Source organism: Thunnus maccoyii, chromosome 10 (genome assembly GCF_910596095.1).
Source record: "Thunnus maccoyii chromosome 10, fThuMac1.1, whole genome shotgun sequence".
NCBI classification, from domain to species: Eukaryota; Metazoa; Chordata; class Actinopteri; order Scombriformes; family Scombridae; genus Thunnus; species Thunnus maccoyii.
This window is the reverse complement of record NC_056542.1, coordinates 9,523,103-9,543,006: the sequence shown is the minus strand read 5'-3', so window position 1 is coordinate 9,543,006 and position 19,904 is coordinate 9,523,103. Positions and strand designations below refer to the sequence as shown.

Here is a 19,904-nt window from a genome sequence, read left to right as displayed (position 1 = left end):
CCCAACAGGATGAATTGTAAGAAGTTTGTTGATCACTTAACATTTCCTCTAGCGCCATGATCAAGCCAAAAAATCTAAGTTGTCCAATACGTTGGTTCACGACCAAACACCTGCAAAACTAATGAAATTCCCATTAGCCTCAGCTGTATGTTTTGTGCTATGCTAATTGGCAAATGTTAGAATGCTAACATGCAAAACTAAGATGGTGAAAATTATAAACATTATACCCACTTAACATCAGCATGTTTGTATTGTCATAGTGAGCATGTTTGTGTGCTGATTTTAGCAGTTAGCTCAAAGCACCACTGTGTCTAAGTACAGCCTCACAGCGCTGCTAACATGGCTACAGACTTTAGTTTTTAACCAAAGCCACAATCTTTTCCAAACTTTAACCAAACAGTTTTAGTTGCCCAAACTTAACCAAACTTTAACACCAAATCAGGAATAACTCATATGGGTCATTGACAAATTGCCCATTTTGTGTTAAGATTTGAATACTTGTTTTATAGTCTTTAGAAAGTTTGATTTTGTCGCCATCCAGTGAAAACCATATGGTGAAGAACCAAGTGTACAATGGTGATTTTTATGTTTTTAGACAATCTTAAGGCAAAAATACTGCTTTATGGACTAAGAAACTCTTACTTTTGATAACACCCTTCAAAATTACAATGGATTATGTCAAAAACGCAATGTAAGCAGCTTAAAACAAGTTAGTTTATGAGTTGGAGATACATGTTTTTTTTCATGGGACAGTTTGCTCTTGCATATTTCTACATTCAAACACGTTTTCAAACACAAAGCACCTGAAATAAAAGTAGGAAATACATATATGTATACTTAACATTTTACCCACTTTTTGGCACATAGGGTGAAACAGTGATACTATCCAACCTTCAAATTCCAAAACATGTCTCTTTACTTTTGCAGCAGTTGGCAACAGTTTGGTGCTGTACTGAGAGTGACACACACTAGCATCCACATAACACACACACACAAACATGCTTTTACAGTATTACGGTGTAGATATGGAGGGTGGTGTAGGGAGAAAGGGTGTGAGGGTGGGTGTGTGGGTGGGTGAGGGAGTTGTTGGGATTGTGCTGGACAGAGACGGGTGATAGAACAACACACTGAGAATAGATCCATTGTGCTTCTGTCCACTTGACTGGACAGAAGCAGTGGATGGCTCCCATTTGTAAGTTTCTGATTTCATTGTTCAAGGTAGAAAGTGTTTACTTGTTACACTAAGTTTTCATGACAAAAATTTCTAGATCAAGACTTGTTCCATGTTGTCAGACATGCAGAAATAGATGGAAATCAATTGCTAGCAGCATCAAGCCTATGTTGTTTAAAGGACAATTTACCACCCAAGTTTTTTTTCTTATTTGATTGAAAATAAGAGAAAAAACAGATTTCAAAGTTGAACCCAAGTTAAATTCCACAGTCAACATTCAAATATTTAACTTGGGACCTTTTCAAAGTCCCACTGAGAGGGACTTTATGTGGGACATTGAAATCCAACAAAAATTATTTATTTCTTTCCCATTAGAATATAAATGGTTTCATATTTCTTACTGTTTAATGAATTTCAAATTTGGCACTAAGTGCATCATCAGAGGCTTGAGATGATTGAGAAAACTGTTTGGGGCTGTATCTCCAAAGTATTGGGTTAAAATTTCAAATACATATGTCAGTGAGAGATTGCTGACCCAATTTAGGACTTTATATCCACAGCTCTGACATGCCACTATCCCTGTGTTACATGGGATCTTATTCCCGAAGGTGTTACTAAACTCAAATTTGTCCTACTTGTCTTAAATTCCCATATTGCACTCCAACTGTCATTGTGTGGTTTGGATTAGGAGTATGTTTGATATTCAGTTCACTTTTTGTGATTGCAGGCCTCATTAGAACTCACAGTAATACATAAGACAATTTTGTCAGATTTTCTATATCTTTTGCTGTTGCAGATACTGAGATTAGACAGCCAAATGCAAGATTATCTCTGATTTATCGCTGTTTGTTCTGTGTTTTACAGTAATGTTACTTCATCAGCATCTGTCTTATGACCAAAAATTAGTGAATGGATATGTCAGATACCACAGACAACTAAAGCGATGAGAGCAGTACTTGCGAAAAATGACAGTTAACTTGGCTGTAATGAAAAATGATGCTGAACATCATAATCAGGAAATCACCATAATTTGTCACGGCAAGAATGGTATGAAACCTAATGTATGTCTCTTTTTTGGCTAAATCACAGGGACCAGCCCTATAAATGCAAATGTCTGTCCCTGACTGAGTGAGTCACATGATGAAGTTAACTTCACTGGTCGACTGAGTGATGAAGTTACACCATTGGTCAGCCATAATTTCATCAGCTTCCACGGCCAGGTGATGCTACATGTCACTACTTCCTGTATACATTAAAAGCCCTCTAGCATTTTACAGACAGTCCAGCTATATACTAGGTTTTGACCTTGTCTTGTTGGTCAAAATTATGCATTTGTTGAGTCCAGTCTTTCAATACACACTCACGTGAATACATAAAACATTATCGAACAAAACAAATTATCATTCACAGCTGTGACATACTATAATAATAAAACTTATTTTTCAGGAGCCGATACCTGTAAACTCCACATCTATAATACCGTTCTGTGAATATATCTTAGTATTGCCAACTACGATCACAATATTCCCATCACTGCCATTCTATTGCAAGGAAATTCTCTCAAAGCGAGGAATTTAAAACCAGAAGAGAACAGGTAAAAACAGTTATGAGTGGAGCAAAAACCAGCAGCAGGTTCAAGATTCTCTCAATAGGAAAGTAATGAATAGAAATTGTAAATCAGAGAGCAGCAGAGCTCTTACCTTATCAGCTGATTTGAAGCCAGTGAGGATGGAGCACAGAGGCGAACCAGAGAGGAGGCAGTAAGTCCTCTTCTCTCCTTCAGCATTTGCCTTCTCCACTGCTCTCCCTCCACTCTCTCTCTCTCTCTCTCTCTCTCTCTCTCTCACTGTCTTTCTTTCTCTCTCTCTCTCTCTCTGTCAGCAGATTGGGTCTTTGGCACTCAGAACGTGTGATAAGAGGCATGTCTACCCTTTTAAACAGCTTTCAAGTATCAAATTCACACATTAATTTATTTAATAAAAGGACAATTCTGTTTTTTTTATGACTTACGTCTTATCTTTAATAGTTTGAGCCATCGTTTCTATCAGATATGATAACAATCTATTTACTTACGTCATTACTGAGATCTGGTAATATGGCGACATTAGCACACTGAAGTCTGGCAGGCCAACAAACATGAGTTGTTGGTTATAATCCCTCATTCTGCAAAAAAACTGTGTGGGTTCACAACTATTGTAAATACAGCAGGTCAAAGTTGGACCTTGAAAGTTGGTCTGCAAACTATCAGCAATGTTAATAATGATTTTACCAATCACCTTTGTTTTCTCTTCTAAAAAAGATCCCCAGTTTATGGTCCAATCGGCCAAATAACACCCTGACTAGCCATTCATTACCACCGCAATGGGTGTAGTAATCCTGATGTGGGTGTGTGTTATGAATATTCTGCTGACAGTTTTCAGCTTTAACTACTGCACTCTTTTTTGTAAGATCTCGGGTGAGACACACAGGTCAAGTCAGCAAAATAAACTGCAAAGAAAAGCCAGAAAGATGCAGTTCTGTATCCAATAAACACTAATTGACTGATAAATGATAAAATTAGCCATACATTTCCACAACATGTAAGCAGATAAAAAAAAAAAGTTAATATACATACATATTCATTACAGGAAGTATGTCAGATAAGGTTACTGTAAAGTCAATCAACTCTACCAGATACTTTTACATTAATTATATTATTATATGATTAATATAGAAAGATTAGAGCTAGACTGGTAAATTTTTATTAACATACCACAGATATATTGGCAACAGTGCAAGTTACAAGAAGTTGTAGAACAGAACATCATATAGAAACAATGGTACATTCATGGTCGAGTTTGTCTACCAGAAAGGACTGACGTGGTTATTTTTCAACTGTAAAAAGTCCCCCTTATTACATATCTAGTGTACAATTCCACTAAACAAATTTAAGGAATCCATATCAAAAAGGTCTGTTTATGTTTAAAACTGTTTGTTTCGTTATAGTGTACACCACAGCACTGAAGGAATGCAATTTCATTTTCCTACAGTATACTGAATTCTGTATATGGAGAAAATGGCAATAGATTATATGTTGACCTACATTATACAGGGCTTGAAATAATAAAGTGAACTTGGTGCTCTAACGAATTGAACCAACAGGTTATAAACTTAAAGTGTCCAAATGCAAATAAAGTCAGCTCTTAAGCCCACATGTTACTGATGTTTGTTCAAATTTAGCGTTTCATGCAATTCTGCTGAACAGTAGGCCATAAACATCTGCTGCTGCCTCCATTGTAGGCATAACCTATAATGAATTTCACACTTTATCTCATATTTTTTTATGCAAGGGGCAATTGAGTTTGTTAAACTGTCTTTAAAGATGAAATATTGAAAATTAGGCTGTTCAAATGTGAAGGAGAGACATTTTGTTATTTTTAACCCCTCAAGCCCTAGGCTGTTTTTTGGAATTTCCGCCTGAAAAAACAAACTCCAATCCAAGGCAGGCTGGAATGAGATACAGGGAAGGCAAGGCTCTGATTTCAAGCACTTTTGACTGTATAAACATCTGTTTTTGATGTAAAGGCACAACCAAAATATAGAATTCTGTCTGTGTGGCTGTAAAATGTTAAGAATGACTTCTGATTTTCCTCTGGGCTTCAGCAATTGTGTTGCTCATATTATGATGTGTTTGGCCTGGTTAGAAAGATGAGACAGTCTAGTTTCCTATGATACCAAACATGTTGTTGCATGAGGGAAAAGCTCCACAGTCATGTTTCAAATGTGTCTGCTCCTTTCATTTAGAATTTCGATATTTTAGGACACTAAAATTCAAACCATTGTTACTCAGGCATAAGCGCCAACCTCCCACCTTCTCAAGATGGCAGCCACTGCAAACTCCTCCTATTTTACCATTATACATCCATGGATTTCACACATAAAGACCAGTTTACAAGTCTGAGAAAATAACCCCTGATGGTGTCAAAGTGATGTCAGTAACGCTTCTGTGTTTGTTATTACTTATAATAAATACTGCATTAATAATAAAGTGAAAGAAGTAGGCCATCCTTCAAGATTTTACATGAAATTTACCCTGTAAAAGAAGTGTTGGAAACATTACGGCTAACTATAGACAATGCCTGCATTTTTTGCAATTCAGATGGGGAAACAATATTTCCTATGTTTTTTTCATTATTGAGAGGATCTTGCACATTTTCACTTTGCTCATTCAAACTTATTTTGGATCGATATGCAAAACTTTATAAACAGGAAAATGAGTACAAATGTACAGATTGATGTATTTGATGTGATTTTATATTTTGTGTTCAGTGGGATGGAAAGCAATATTACCTGTATAATACAGTTACTGATCATTCTTGATGAATTCCACATCCACAGATCGTCGGCTCCAAACCTGCTTTCATCAGTTTACTGTTGAACTCAAGCAGTATGGTAGCTTAATGGAGATGTGAAGAACAAAAAAGCTAAGAAGAATTTCAATATTTTAAAGGAAGTACATTTTATTTAAGCTATATTTGAATTCCTCTGGCTTAAAGGTTTTTTTTTTTTACTGTTTTAGTATGACAAATGTTGTTATACCTCTTTGTTGTAAATAAAGAAAGTTTTTTGGGGAAAAAAGAGACGTCTTACTTGTTTTTATTTGTGGGTTTGAGTAGTTAGGACACAAATTTAGCGCTAATGCAATCACAGAAAGTCTGTGATTACCTGCCTCATTTGGAGTGAGAAATGTAGAAATCAGAGAGGCAAAAAGCAGAAGCAACATGCGCTTTCCTGTCTCTTGTGGGCATTTCTGATGTTCTGAAACACTTGCATTAATGTTTAACAGTCGATGAAACATCCCTCAAGCACAATCTTTCAAAATGTGAATGTCAACATCTTATTCAGTGAGGATTGCCTTTACTGGTTTCGTTGGCATTGAGAGAGAGTATGAGGACATATATATGGCAACACTGATTTAAATATGTAACCACTACTGACAATGTGTGGCAAGAAGATGAGCACAAATGTCGGTCACACTGAGGTCCTGCTGTAGCTGTTCTTAACGGTCAGAAACCTCATGGTATTGATTGACAGGAGGAAGGACGTCAGTAGGAACTCTGGAAACAAGACAGTGTCATTTTATAGCTATAATTAAATTGTGACTGTTGAAAGACTTGGCATGAATGATTTGCTAATGTATTCTCACCTGTTAATGTTGCACAAGTGACTAATGATGAAATGCTTTTGTGGAGACCTGACCGTGACACAGAACCGCAAATTTTCAGCCTGAGTCACCTTAACGGAAAAACACTGGTAATATAGAAGTGTGGCTCAGGCCCCATCTCATCATCTTGATGTCCTCCTGATCAGATTCTTCATACATTTTATAAATCCATTTATAATTTTGTCATTGTTTTTCTATGTTGTATTTCTTTTGTCTTACACCGATAGTAGTACTAAGTATACCACTTTCTAAAGTGTATTCTAATATGACTATTCAATCTGAATAGTCAAACTAAAGCTAAACCATGAGTGGAAACAATAAGTTTATGCTAAGACTGTGTCAGAGAGTCACTGCCACTAATGATTATTTTCATTATCAAATGTTCTACCAATTTTTTTCTCAATTAATCAATGAAATGTTAAAATAGGGAAAAAATTGCATTCACAATTTCTCAGAGCCCGTGTGATGTCTTCAATTTGCAGTTCTTAACCTTAAGATACTCAAATTTACTGTATATATGACAGAGAATAACAGTAAATCATCACATTTGAGATGCTGGGAGCAGAGAATGGTTGGTATGATTTGCTTAAAAAATGACTGCAATGATTAATTGATGGTCAAAATAGTTGCCGATTAATTTTCTTTTTTCTTTGTATCAACAAACTGACTAATTGAGGCAGCTCTGATTTGTGGTGTTTGAATATAATTGTGACATTAACAGACAGTGTCAGCTCAACACCACTTTTTATTCAAAGTTTCACAAACTTAGTATTTATTATAGCTCTCATGTTGAACTGTGTTTATTTGTATCAGTCAGTGTTCCTGTTTTTGTATCCTTTCAGTAAGAAAACAAACTCCCAATAATTTACATTTAGATCTCCCCAATATCTAATTGATTAGACATTAGACATCTCCTAATCCAACAACACTGAACAGTTGGGATTATTAGGTACCAAGATCCAGACAAACACAGTGGTGTAAATGCAGTATAAGGTCCATAATAACATGACAAAGAACAATTTACTATATTACTGAATTCTAGACCAACATGATGGTGGCATCTAGTGGTGAAACTGCAGAGCAAATAAATGGCCTGGCAATGGAGACCTTTATTGTAAAATTAGGTTTCATCACATCACAATAAACAATTGCATTTTCAGAGTGTATTACTGGTTGGCTGTACAACATATTGTAGGTTAAAACTGAAATTCAGCGTAAAAAAAAAGGACAAAAAAACTTAAAAGTACTCAAAAACAAATTTTAACCAAGACAATTTTGTTCACAAGGTTTCTAAATACACTGAGCACAAGCAAAGATAGAATAAATTCTTCTAAATGTGCATATTTTTTCTTATAAAAAGCAATCAGTTTTTCACGAGTAAAAAGACAAAGAAAATCCATAAACCCTTATGAATCTACATCAGTACCTCATCAGCTAACTGAAACTATGTAAAGGTTTAAAAGCAATCGGAACATGTTTACTCAAGTTGTAAACACTTTTACCGAGAATTATTTCATGTCTAAAAGTAAAATTCTGTACACACTAAGGCACTTGTGGCAGCCACAATGTTTTGTACATGAAAAGGCATAAAAACATTTAATTTTTGCACCTCTTCTCTGTTAGAAAAGTATACATACACATTCAGCATCAATTTGTGATAATCTTATTGTAAATTATGCAATATAAAAATCAGCACAGCAAATTACCAGTGTGAAAGATATTTACAGTCTTAAAATTGAACTGGTTAATCTGATGAATTGAAGCTGCTATTATTGGACAGGTTGCGCCCATCACGGTTGGTTTTACACCACAAGGCTTTCCCGACTCACAGCTCCATTCTGTAAGACAAGAGTCATGTCACGTTGACAAATTAAGTGGGGAAAAACAAACATAAATCCTAATTTAAATCACATTTTAGGTGCCTCAATAAGACACAGAGTGATAAGACTGGGGATATTCTACATTTTTCAACAAATCCCATGAAAAGACCAAAACCAACAATGTTTCACAGATTCTGACTTCACTACCTGACACCCAAACTAGGGCTGGGTGGATATCAAATTATTTTGATTAATACACATTTTTGTTTTTGCACAATATGTAAAATGTCTAAATTGTGAAAATTAATTATTACATTATACACAAAAAGTTAGTTACAAAGTAACATAGATGCTAGCTGCTAAATTCGCTGTTTCAAGTCACGACATTCCCATAAACTGTGACATGATTAGTTGCTCTACCTGCCGCAGTTTATGGGACTGTTGTGACTCATGTGACATCAGTCACATCTACAAGAATGACAGATTCAAAATGACTGCACACTGGTCTACGCTCTAACGCTAACGAGCAGACTGCAGATATCAGGCTGATGTCTTGTCTAGAAAAACAGCAGCAGATCAATTAGTGAGTGGGCTTTTCTGCTCTATCAGTGCTGAAACTGATGATTAAAGTTGATACTCATGCCCTTCTGGTGAAGCATCTGGTACTGACAGACAATAGCTGCGTGGGATAACCTGTATTTTATGTATAATGATGACAAACTTGCAGGTGGTGCAGGTCTTTTATTATTCTTGCACAACTGTCCAAAAAATGATGATGTTGAAATGATGGATGAATGATGCTTTAATCCTGCATTTTGCAGGCAAATAAAAATCGATTAAAATTGTGAATCAGCCCCAAGTTTTTTTTTTTAATTACTTTTTTTTTTTTTTTTAGTAAAATACGAACATTATAGAATATCACCAGAATTATCCTTTAATCATACAGCTGAGAAATAAAGTGGTTTCCTCAGGGTCTGTCCTATCACCGAAGTCAAAATCGTTTATTTTTCCACTATTTTACCACAGAGACTCACCTTGCGGAGGTTGCTTTTCTTAGAAGATGACACACTTTCCTCATCACTGTATGGCGGAGGTGGAGGTGGCGGGTAGTCATCACGGCGATCAGGGTATCTAGAGGGCGGACTCACAGGGAGTGGTGGGGGTCCACGTGGTGTCCTCCCCCAATCCGAGCGGTCGCTCTCGGTGTCCAGTCGGTCCCTGCTGCGGGCCCTCTGCTGCTCACCCATCCTCTTCCTCTCCATGGCCTCTCGCAGGAAGCTGTCGTCATAGTCATCTCGCCCGCCCCTAGCACCTCCGCCAGCCCGATGATCCCTCTCCAGATCCATCAAGTCATCACGGCTGCGGCTGCGTCTCCCGGGGAGGCCACCGTAACCTCCTCTTCCTCCTTCTCTCCGACGATCATCAGGGGAGTAGTCACGACGCCTGCGATCGTCAAAGTCACGGTCATAGCCACTGCGGGCACTGCTGCTCCACTCATCATCCGAGCTGAAGATACAGAAAGCAGCACATTGAGTGGAAACAGAAGCATACTGGGGCTGTTGCTCTGTCATCCGAGTAGCTGCTGAATATAGTTAAAGATGAATTAAACTTAAGCTTTAACCTCACTGCTGTATCCTCTGTTCCAGTTTAAACTATAGCTGATGTTTATCCTAAATCCAGTTGCTGTAGAAGTCACCTAACTGGACTCAATCTGAAGGCTAAACTTGCTGCACACATTGTACAACTGAGGTGTTAGACCACTCAATGCAGTGGAAAACTTTCCAAGGTGAGATTTGTAGTTTTCAGATGATTACAAGTTTTCTTATCCAGAAATAATCGAGACACTGAGCAAATCACAAACTTTGTCAATCAATAGATAGAAATTTTCAGTAGTTTCAACTTAACCACCTTAACTTCACACACTACACAGATTATACAAGCCAAACTTGTAGCTCCTAAGGACGCTAATTTTGAAAATAGCAAGTGTACTTTGGAAATTGGACACAACAGGTGCAACTATTTAGACAAAAAGGGCCAAAGACAACAAAAGCGGATAAAGTAGACCCATGTCATACATGTCTCCTGTATGAAATGAGTATATAAAGGAGAGATTGTCTTTAAGGATAATGATTTACATACATGATGTAAATATAATTTAAATTCAAAAACAGGATTTGAATAATAGGGCTACATACTGTTTAACCATCCACCATCCCTAAAGTGCAGGGAAGGCTGATGGCCATATAACAGCATTTAAAAGAATTTCATTTTTTAAACACAGTAATGGAAACTAAAATATAAGGAATTTAAGCAAATCTTCAACGTAAATATAGCCTCCTTCTGTCTCTTTCACAATATAACTTTTGCATGCAGCCCCCCCTCTATTTTTACAACAATTTTTATAGATGAATCTATGGCTTTTCAAGTCAAGTTGTTTGTTCATGTTCTGTTCTTAATGACTGTCCTCCATTATCTTTGTTTCGTAATAAAGTGATAACATGTGCAATAAATAATAATGTGTAAAATTTGCCTAAATTTATCTTTTAAGCCAGAGGGAGGATTTTCATTATCTGGCAGTGGTGAGGGAGCAAATCCACATTAACAACGATTTAACTCACAAGTTTCACAAGTTCAGTATGTTGCAAAGATTAACAGTTTTTAGGTGGGTGAATTTTCCATCTTTGAAGGTTACAAATTGGGTTACATTGGGTCAAGCTTGGCTTTGAGGTCACACTGTAATTCTTAATCAGAGATTAGGATATCTTCTCCTTGAGACTTCAGCTGTCTGAGATGTTTCGCAGAAGGCAGAAACCTCTCTGATCGAGGGTATATCAGCATTTCCATGGTTACCAAGGTCAGAGGAGGCTTCCCTCAACAACACAGATGGGTGGATGACACAGTCAGATGCTCTAACCAAAACTGCTGAAATTACATGCAACGTGACTTAAACTGTCACAGGTAAAGTGCAGTCCCTTGTTTAGAAACTAGTGAACCAATCAGACTAATTTTTCATATTGTAGGCTGATAAAGACTAGGACTCGGACCTTCAGAGGGCAGAATGGAAAGAGACAGCATTGGAGCAGAACACTCCGGTGTTTACTGTTTTGGTTCTCCACTTGGCCAAGTGCTTTCAATAAACATTTTCAGCATTAAGACATCAAAAGTCTCGTGTGCGCTTTTCTCCACTGCTGACCATCGCTCAAAATATCCACAACAGGTGAGACACATAAGATTATTTAATAACCTGTCACAAAACAAATGCAGACTACATTAACTACATTAATTGATGTTTGTTAAAGCAAAAGAGGCCATGATGATAACATTTCCACTTAAATGCAACACAGTCTCTGAGTTTCCTGAACAATTAGTGAAATACAAGCATAGAAATCAATTCAGCTACAATGGATCGATCTTACCTCTCACAGTAATGGCAAAAAAGTACCATTAAAGTACCTTTCGCAATGCAAGACAACGTAGATATGCAGTTTCCCTTCAGTTTAGCAGAACCTTCCGGCTCACTCTGTGTGGTTAAACCATTGAAACTACCAGAATCACTTTAGTTCAGGTGGCCCCACCCATGGCATGATCAACCGTTCCGGTTGCTTCTGAAATGGCTGCATTAAGATCGAAACTTTTTTTTTTTTTTTTTTTCAAACTTATTGAAGGTTACAAGTTTAAGTTTCCAGTGCATTGGTTTTGATATCAATTTATTATCTGGTTATGCATCATCCCAATCTGACAAATGATGATATATCAATATTCTTTTTTATTTCTTAAACAATATGCTTATTTTGTTATTGCTTTTTTAATAACCAGTAACATTTAAGACTACCCAGCCTATACAAAATGTTCACTGTTATGGGGGGAAAAAAAGGACATACTCCCTCAAAATGGAAAGTAAAAAAAAAAAGAAAAGTTGAGGCCCCACAATGATCTTTAAAATCACTGTGAAACTTTTTTTAATCACCTGAGGAATAATTATAATTTATTCTCCTGTACTTAGAAACTGAGAGCTGAATTAATGGAGCAATCTAGTACTTGTGTGCATTTTTGCAGCCACAGTGATCTCTCATGTTATTGTTAAACTTTACTAGCTTACCTGCTGTTCAAACAAAAATGTACTGGTGCTGACTGCAATTCAGAGGTCTTGCTCAGGGCAATAAGCTAGCAACAACAATAACTCACCCTCTCCTGCCTCTGGGCTCATCTGGGCGGTGCCGTGGTGGGTAGTCGTCTCGGCCGTAGCGACGTCCGATGTCGTCAAGGTTGTCCATGGAACGGGCGCGCACACGATCCCCCATGTGCCCTCCACCCCGGCGCGGGTAGTCATCACGGCGGTGGGCATGCTGGGAAACACTGCTGATGGTGCTCATGGCTTCATCCCGGTCATAGACTGTGGGCAGAGGTGGTGGCTGTGAACGACCGCCGCGGCCTCGAGGCTCCAAGCTATCATGCAGGGAAGAGACTTCACTCATATTCTCCACTGGAGGAAGGAAAACGGAGAAGAAGAGTTGTTTAGTAGGACGGAGCAAATTAAGAGAAGTGAAGATAAGCATTTTAAATTAAACAAATTATTATGTGTTTTATACAATACAATATATTCACTTTTCAAATGCAAATACATATGTACATTGCTAAGGCGTTTCTCTTCTAGATGCAAAACTATTAGTCATCTGTAATTTTTTTTTAAAAATAATACAAATTGGCAATAATTTACAGTTTGTGCCAATCATCTACTTTGTTCTTCAACTGGTATCCTCCATTGCTCAGGAGGAGCCGTTCACAGCGGTGACATTTTATTAAGTGTTGTATTAACAAAATTGAAACTTCACAGGCTACATATATTGGTATTGATAATTCTTTGGAAGTAAAAGTGACTTCACTGTCTTCATCAGGATACACATAACATTACTGAAACTACGTATATATATATATTCAACTCTGTGTACTGGGTACTTTTGTCTAATATTAATCACTCTTTTGAACTATTGTTTTGTTTTCTGTTGTGTGAATGAGCCGGAACAGGTACATAAGGCATTTCACTGTGCATTGTACTGTGTATGATTGCGAATGTGACAAATAAAATTTGAATTTGAATTTATAAAAAGTGTAAGTAAGTAGCTTACTTATAAGAGGAATTTGCATGTTTACAAAGACAAAGATAAGAACAAATGCAAAACAAAGATGTATATCAGTCAGAGTTAATTTGTGGAATAATTTTGAAAAGGAAATAGAAATGTGTAATATACAGTAGTGTATAGATTTAAAAAAATATTTAAATATAAGATGATTAACAAATATAAAGCTGAGGTATAAACACCAGTGTGTATATTGATTTTGTTTGGGACTTTTGGGTACATATAATATACATATATAAAAATACATACAGTATATAAAACATATATAAAAATAGTCTCTCATTTTCCTTCTTCTTTCTTTCATTTTCAGTTCATAAATTTAAAGGGATCTGTACAAAATAATTAATGTAAAAAGGGTAGGAGTAATATGCTTTTGTAATAAGAACCTTTTCAGTCAGTATAAACTTCCTTTGGTTTGTCACTGCTTCAAAAGTAATGACTCATTATTATTTACTTATTATTAATTTACGTGTGTATTTGAGTTGTATAAGTTGAGAATGACCAAAATAAACTAAACTGGAGTGAACTCTTGACAACTTTTACCAGAAGCTGATTTATTTTTCCCATGGTAGTCTGTGACACAGTTCGCATTAACTGTGAACACAATAGCAGGAAGTGATTAGTCACTCACAGCGGTTGTAGTTGGTAGGTTTGGATGGGTCCAGGTTGGCCAGTTCTCTTTCCATATAGTAAATGGCACGTGTGGCATTCCCATCAGGGTCCACTTGGATACGATATCCACTGCGCGCTGGTGAGAACATGAGAGAGAGTCAAATTTCAGCTTCTGCAGCTGTATTCAAATTAATAAAAGGAGAACCCTCACACAGCACCCTTAAATTTTACTAGCGACATTTGGACCAACTAACGGTCTTCCTCAAGCAAATACCCACAAGAAGGGAATGAGTGATATTGATACAGTATATACTGTAGAAAAATGGCCTGTCAAATCATAATCATCTAATCACATTCATATGTGTCAGGATATTCTTATCAAGAAGGAAATTAAAAAAAAAAAAAAAAAAAGTGAATAGACATATGACTGAAAAGAGTTCTGCGTACATTTTCAACCAATGTGTCACAAAAGACACTAGAGGGCAACAAGTGTCACTAACAAAGCGTATATGTCCAATATTTATAAGTAGGAATACATTGATATGGAATTTCAGGTGCGAGAACAATAACTGATAATTATCAGCAGGGTGCGATTTGTGAAAAAATCTATATCTATCTAATCTATCTAATCTATATTTTTACTCTCAGCGATGTGCTGTAATTTTCATGCCTTGTCCTTTCCTTGTCCAGACACATAAGAAATGTGATCATATATATACAAAACAAAAGGTTAAATGCTAATTTAACATGCGAGAATGAAATCCCCCAATGCCCCTTTTGGGACTGTGGAGACTGCTACTACCAGACCTGCATGTATATAAATCACTCTCAGGGAGATACATTTTTTTCCCCACCAGGGGGACGGGTTTCCCCACCAACCTCCCCTGGCAAATAGAGCCTGATTATCTGTTTGTTGTGGCCAATAATAAATATTAATATGGAATATAACCTGAACTTCTTTTCATTATCCCCGCCATTGCCTGTGCTCAGAAGTTTGTGTGTGTGTGTGTGTGGCACCGGCAAAGAGCATAGAAGAGCAGGGGCAAGACTGAAAAGACTAAGTTGTGGCAAGTTTTCCATTCTGCTACTCATCAGTAGTCCCCAGCAGTAGTGACAGAAGACCCGAGCTTACAAAAAATCCCCATTCAGAAGCAGGTTTCCAGTGGCAGCCACCACAGTCAAGGCTCTGCATTAATAGATGCACTTATCGGCTTTAAATTCCATTACTGAAACAATAACAATAATTTAATTACCTTATTCCTCTGCAAATAATTTATCTGCCACCGATATATTGTGCATCCCTATTAATAACTGTCAAAAATAGTTTATATAAATAGACTAAGTGGATTAATCCACACATATTCTTCATATACAGACTGTTTTTCATGCCATGTGTGCATAAAAATCCTAGAGGGAATCAGAAAAAATAGCTAGGCGAGGATATTTGAACATATTCACATCATATTTAACTTATCACACTGCAAAATATATTTTTTAATAAGTCACCTAACTAAAGAGGTACAAATATTTATTTTTATTAAAACAAGCAGAAAAGTCTAACAATTTTATTGAGGTAATTCCACCCGATCCACATGTATATCAACAAATCTCAAAAATAACTGCACTGGAAACACGTGACATTATTTTCATACTGTATTATTTTAGGTCTGAAACTTCTTTTAATAGGGTGTTTTGCAGTGCAGGTGGCAAAGCTACAACGTACCACCCTATTAAACACCGTCATTCCTGAAGTGTATGGTGTTTTCCGTTTACTCACTGTGGTCTGCTCCACTGTCTTGGTCGTGCAGCAGAGGCACCTGTGAGCCTTGTCCCACTGCAGAGACACAATAAAGAAATCAACAAGATGTGAAACAAATTAGGGAGAGGAGCTTTTAGCCGTTTATGATGTCATTATGAAACTCGTATTTTCAGTTAACTGACTTCTATAATGTCCACTCAAAGTCAACACATATTCAAAACTAGAAATTATTTGTCACCCTGACCTTCAATGATTGAAAAACTGTTTGGTGTGGTTTAATGAAACTAACCTGAGCTGGCGCCATCATATTCACGATTGTAACCATTCTGGGGATGTGGTACTCCAGCTCCATTGGGTAGAGGAAGCAGGGGCATAACAGGCTGATTCATTAGCGGTCCACCGTATGCTGGCTGAGCATACATACTGGGAGCATAGAGGGTGGGAGCATACTGACTGGGTACACCTTTCTTCACTGCTTTCCCTGCCTCGTACACTGCAAGATAATGGAAGACAGAGGGTTATAAGGAAACAAAAATGTATAAAACGTGACTGTGTGAGACAATGGAAACATAACATACATCTTGGATTGAAGGGATGGAAATTAACACACAGCAAATGCTCAAGGCCAATAAAATGTTCCTGGGTAAACGGAAAATAATTTTTGTTTCATGATGATTGTCTTACACGACATTTGGCCACTAGATGTCACACTACAGCAACAACATCTCAGACTAAAACAAATGTGTCATTTACTCAATAAAGTTGGGGGAAAAAAAGGAGGAAAGCCGATAGCTCACGAAACTCGGATCATACTGTCAAACTACGCAGTGCTGATCAAATATGGATCAAGATACTGTTAGTGCATTGTCTATTTCTCACCTCAAATGTTTTTAGAAACATATTTTAGTGTACTGTTTAGCTGTAATTTGAGAAAGTTTGTGACGCGGCTGCCATCTTGGAAACAGACATGGAGGACACAGGGGGACTCACATGCACGCTCACATGCACTAACATGCACACTCGGCCGGTGCAGCTACCAAAACAAAGAACAGAGAAGCTCAGATAACAACACACACAGAGGGAGCGTGACTTAATTCACGATTCAAGTCGCCATTACTCCACTATATCCTTAGCAAATGGATGTTTGCTGACATCCAGTGAGGCTCAATGTCATTTATTGCAGCTTTAGAGAATGAAAACTCAAAATTGTGATTATGCACCATGTGGTCAGCTCTACTCTTCATGTTGTATAATAAATATATAATCTGGACCCAAGTTGTTAGACAGTTTTGCTTAAACAATCCAGAGCTGAACGTTAAATTTTGCCTTTTTAGAGATGTCTGATGCTGTCTGTATGTGCTAGTGTGTGTCTCATCTCAGTTCTTACTTCTTGCCCTGTTCTAAGGACTCTCTCGCAAAAAAGATTTGGATCTCAATGAGATTACCTGATTAAATAAATGTTATTTTTTGTTGTCCGAGTTCATTCTTTTTTGCAGCTGTTGTTGCTTTTTGAACAGCCATTTCACACACACAGGTATGTATCACAGCCTTCAATAGTAGTCACAAAACTTCAACCAGCCAAGCAAGTGGACTTCCTAACAAGAAAGTGAGTCAAGAAGTCTGTTCTAACACAGTTGTTCCCAACTCACAACAAGCCGCGAGCATCAAGGTCAACTTTGTGGAAAAATAAATAAATAAATAAAAATGTTGAATAGCAAATTTTCAGGAATAACATTTTATCTTGAAGTACCATCGTCCTGCTTTCTGTCACGGCGCAACAACATCCAACTTTACAATGAATAACCTACTGATGCCTGCTTTGTTTATCATGTGACCTTTGCCTTGCACGTCAATTTACTGTAGCGGACTTTCCAGAGATTTCATGCCTCAGTTGTACTTAAGTAATTTCATTTTCATTTTGTCAAAGAGCAGTCTCTTCACAACAAGAAGGGTGTGTGTTTCATTCCACTGACAAGATGTAATGGATGGATGGAAATATAGTTGGTCAATGTTTGGACCGTGACTTGATGTCTAAGGGAAAATCTGGTTTAGCTTGAACCTACTTTGAGAAATATATAATGTACGTTTTTCCACAAAACCATTTTTTCATTTATCAAAAGAAGACAAACTCAAATGTTAACATCTAAATGCAAGCAGTCATACAAGAAATTTGCCTAAATAAAACGAAAAAAAGGACTTGCAACACTGTAAAATGCTCCCTTTTAAAAATTATTGTATTTAGAGAGAGTAACTTTTAAAAGTGTTAGTGTGGTGAGTCCTTGGGAAGCAGAAAGTACCTACAACTTTTTTTTTTTAGCTAAACAACTGGACATGAAAGATGTGCATGTTTTGCACACTAATTTCTTGAAAATTATTATTTAAATCAGAAACTAATTGTAGAATGTATGAATAAAACTACAGTAGTAAGAAAAGAATAAGATAAGTCAAACGAAAGCCGTAAATGAAAGTCTACAAGTGCAATTTCATTGGCTTTCCATTTGGTACTTACATGCTCGTGGGCAACAGCAACGGTCGGGGCAGCAGGGGCAGCTGATGTAGCAGCAGCACGTGTGTGGGCAGCACTGGCACCAGCAGATCCCGATGAGGAGCAGTAGCAGTAGGAAACCCAGAACCACCAAAACAACCAGGAGCCAGTCTGTGTATCAAAGTTTTACATTAATAATCCACATGACTAGACATTTCTCTTTTAACAGGGACATATCATGCACACTTCCAGGTCAATATTTCTATTCTGGGGCTCTACTGGAATATCTTTGCAAGATTTCTGGTTCAAAAAGGGTATATATATCTCATACTGGCCCTTTATGCAGCCCCAAAGTACAGCTTCTGTCTGAAACAGGCCATTTAGCCCCCATCTTCACCCTCAGATGTGGGGTGTTCTCTCTCTCTCTCCACCCTCACAATGACCCCACTCCAGCTTCCAGTTCCAGCTTCCCCTCGGCAGACTTCCAGCAGCTCGGGAGATTACTGCTAACCTTCTCACTAGCTCAGACCATAGACAACATTAACCCATTTAGAATAGCAGTTTTTATTGTGAAGTATCTCTACTGTAACACTTTTATTTTAAATGACTTAGGTCTGTCAGCAAACCTGGATATCCTGGCCTTAACCAAGTCTTGGTTACCTGACATTAGTCAGCTCATTAAGTTGTGTCCTCCCTTTTATGATTGTTTGAGCCGACCTAGGAATAGCGGATGTGGGGGTAGCTTCATGAGTGTGTATAGAAAAAATAAGAAAGTAAGAAAAAATTCAAATGTAACCAAATACCTGCTCCTTTGAGGAGCTAACGTTTAGGCTCAGTGGTTCACAACCCATCCTTGTGGCTTTAATTTACCATCCCCTGATATATAATGGTGGATTTTTATATAGTCTTTCTTATCTAGTCTTGTGATAAATTCCGCCAAGGTTGTTCTTGGTGATTTTAACATTCACATTGATGACCCATCCATTGCTCTTGCCTGTGATTTTTGAAATATTATGGACTCTTTCAACCCTGTACAACATGTGTGTGGCCCGACCATAGACTGTAAAAAACATGGACGTAGCCATCGTGACGTCACCCATTGGTTTCTGAAGAGCAGTTTTGATGCTCAAAGTTGTTGTCTCCGGCCGTCGCCATCTTGGCAGTGCCTGACTCCGCCTAACTCCCAGCTAAATGAAGCCTGATTGCTGAAACAAGCCACCTAGTGGCCAGCGACCTGTTACTCAAAGCAGTCACATCCTTAATTATGCATAACTTTAAAGTGTAATAAAATTTAAATGGGTAAGTTATAAAAAAAAAAAAAAAATTCCCCCCCTCCTACAGTTGAAAGGGGAAATTAGCTATAGAGACCAAAACTGTTTTTTGTACCAGGCGTAAACATGTTTATTTCTGCTGTAAAGTTGGACATTTTAACATGGGAGTCTGTAGGATTGACTGGTTTTTGGAGCCAGCCTCAAGTGGTCATTCAAGGAACTGCAGTTTTTGGCACTTCCTCGTTGGCTTTATTTTTAGGCCCCGGAGGTTGCTGCTTGGGTCAAACACATAACCGTGGTCATACCTTTGATTTCATTTTCACCCTGAGCGTGACTGTGTCAGTCTTGAACTGTCTGGACATATGAACTTCTGACCACAAATGCATAATTTTTACCTGTGAATTGTAATCTGCTAGTTATGCCCCACCCCATGCTGTGTGCACAC

At 37.5% G+C, this 19,904-nt stretch overlaps 1 protein-coding gene across 2 annotated transcripts in view; it reads right to left on the bottom strand.

The window, feature by feature from the left end:
- Window positions 1-7,459: 7,459 nt before the first annotated feature.
- lsr (lipolysis stimulated lipoprotein receptor) overlaps window positions 7,460-19,904 on the bottom strand; it is a 19,799-nt gene continuing 7,354 nt past the window's right edge. For both annotated transcript variants that reach the window (XM_042425085.1, XM_042425086.1), the window contains 7 exons: window positions 18,213-18,359; window positions 15,993-16,196; window positions 15,722-15,778; window positions 13,964-14,080; window positions 12,380-12,677; window positions 9,229-9,700; window positions 7,460-8,212 (listed from right to left, as the gene is read on the bottom strand). In XM_042425085.1, coding sequence (XP_042281019.1) covers window positions 8,177-8,212; window positions 9,229-9,700; window positions 12,380-12,677; window positions 13,964-14,080; window positions 15,722-15,778; window positions 15,993-16,196; window positions 18,213-18,359 — 1,331 coding nt within the window. In that variant the 3' untranslated portion in view covers window positions 7,460-8,176. The remainder of the gene's footprint in view (window positions 8,213-9,228; window positions 9,701-12,379; window positions 12,678-13,963; window positions 14,081-15,721; window positions 15,779-15,992; window positions 16,197-18,212; window positions 18,360-19,904) is intronic.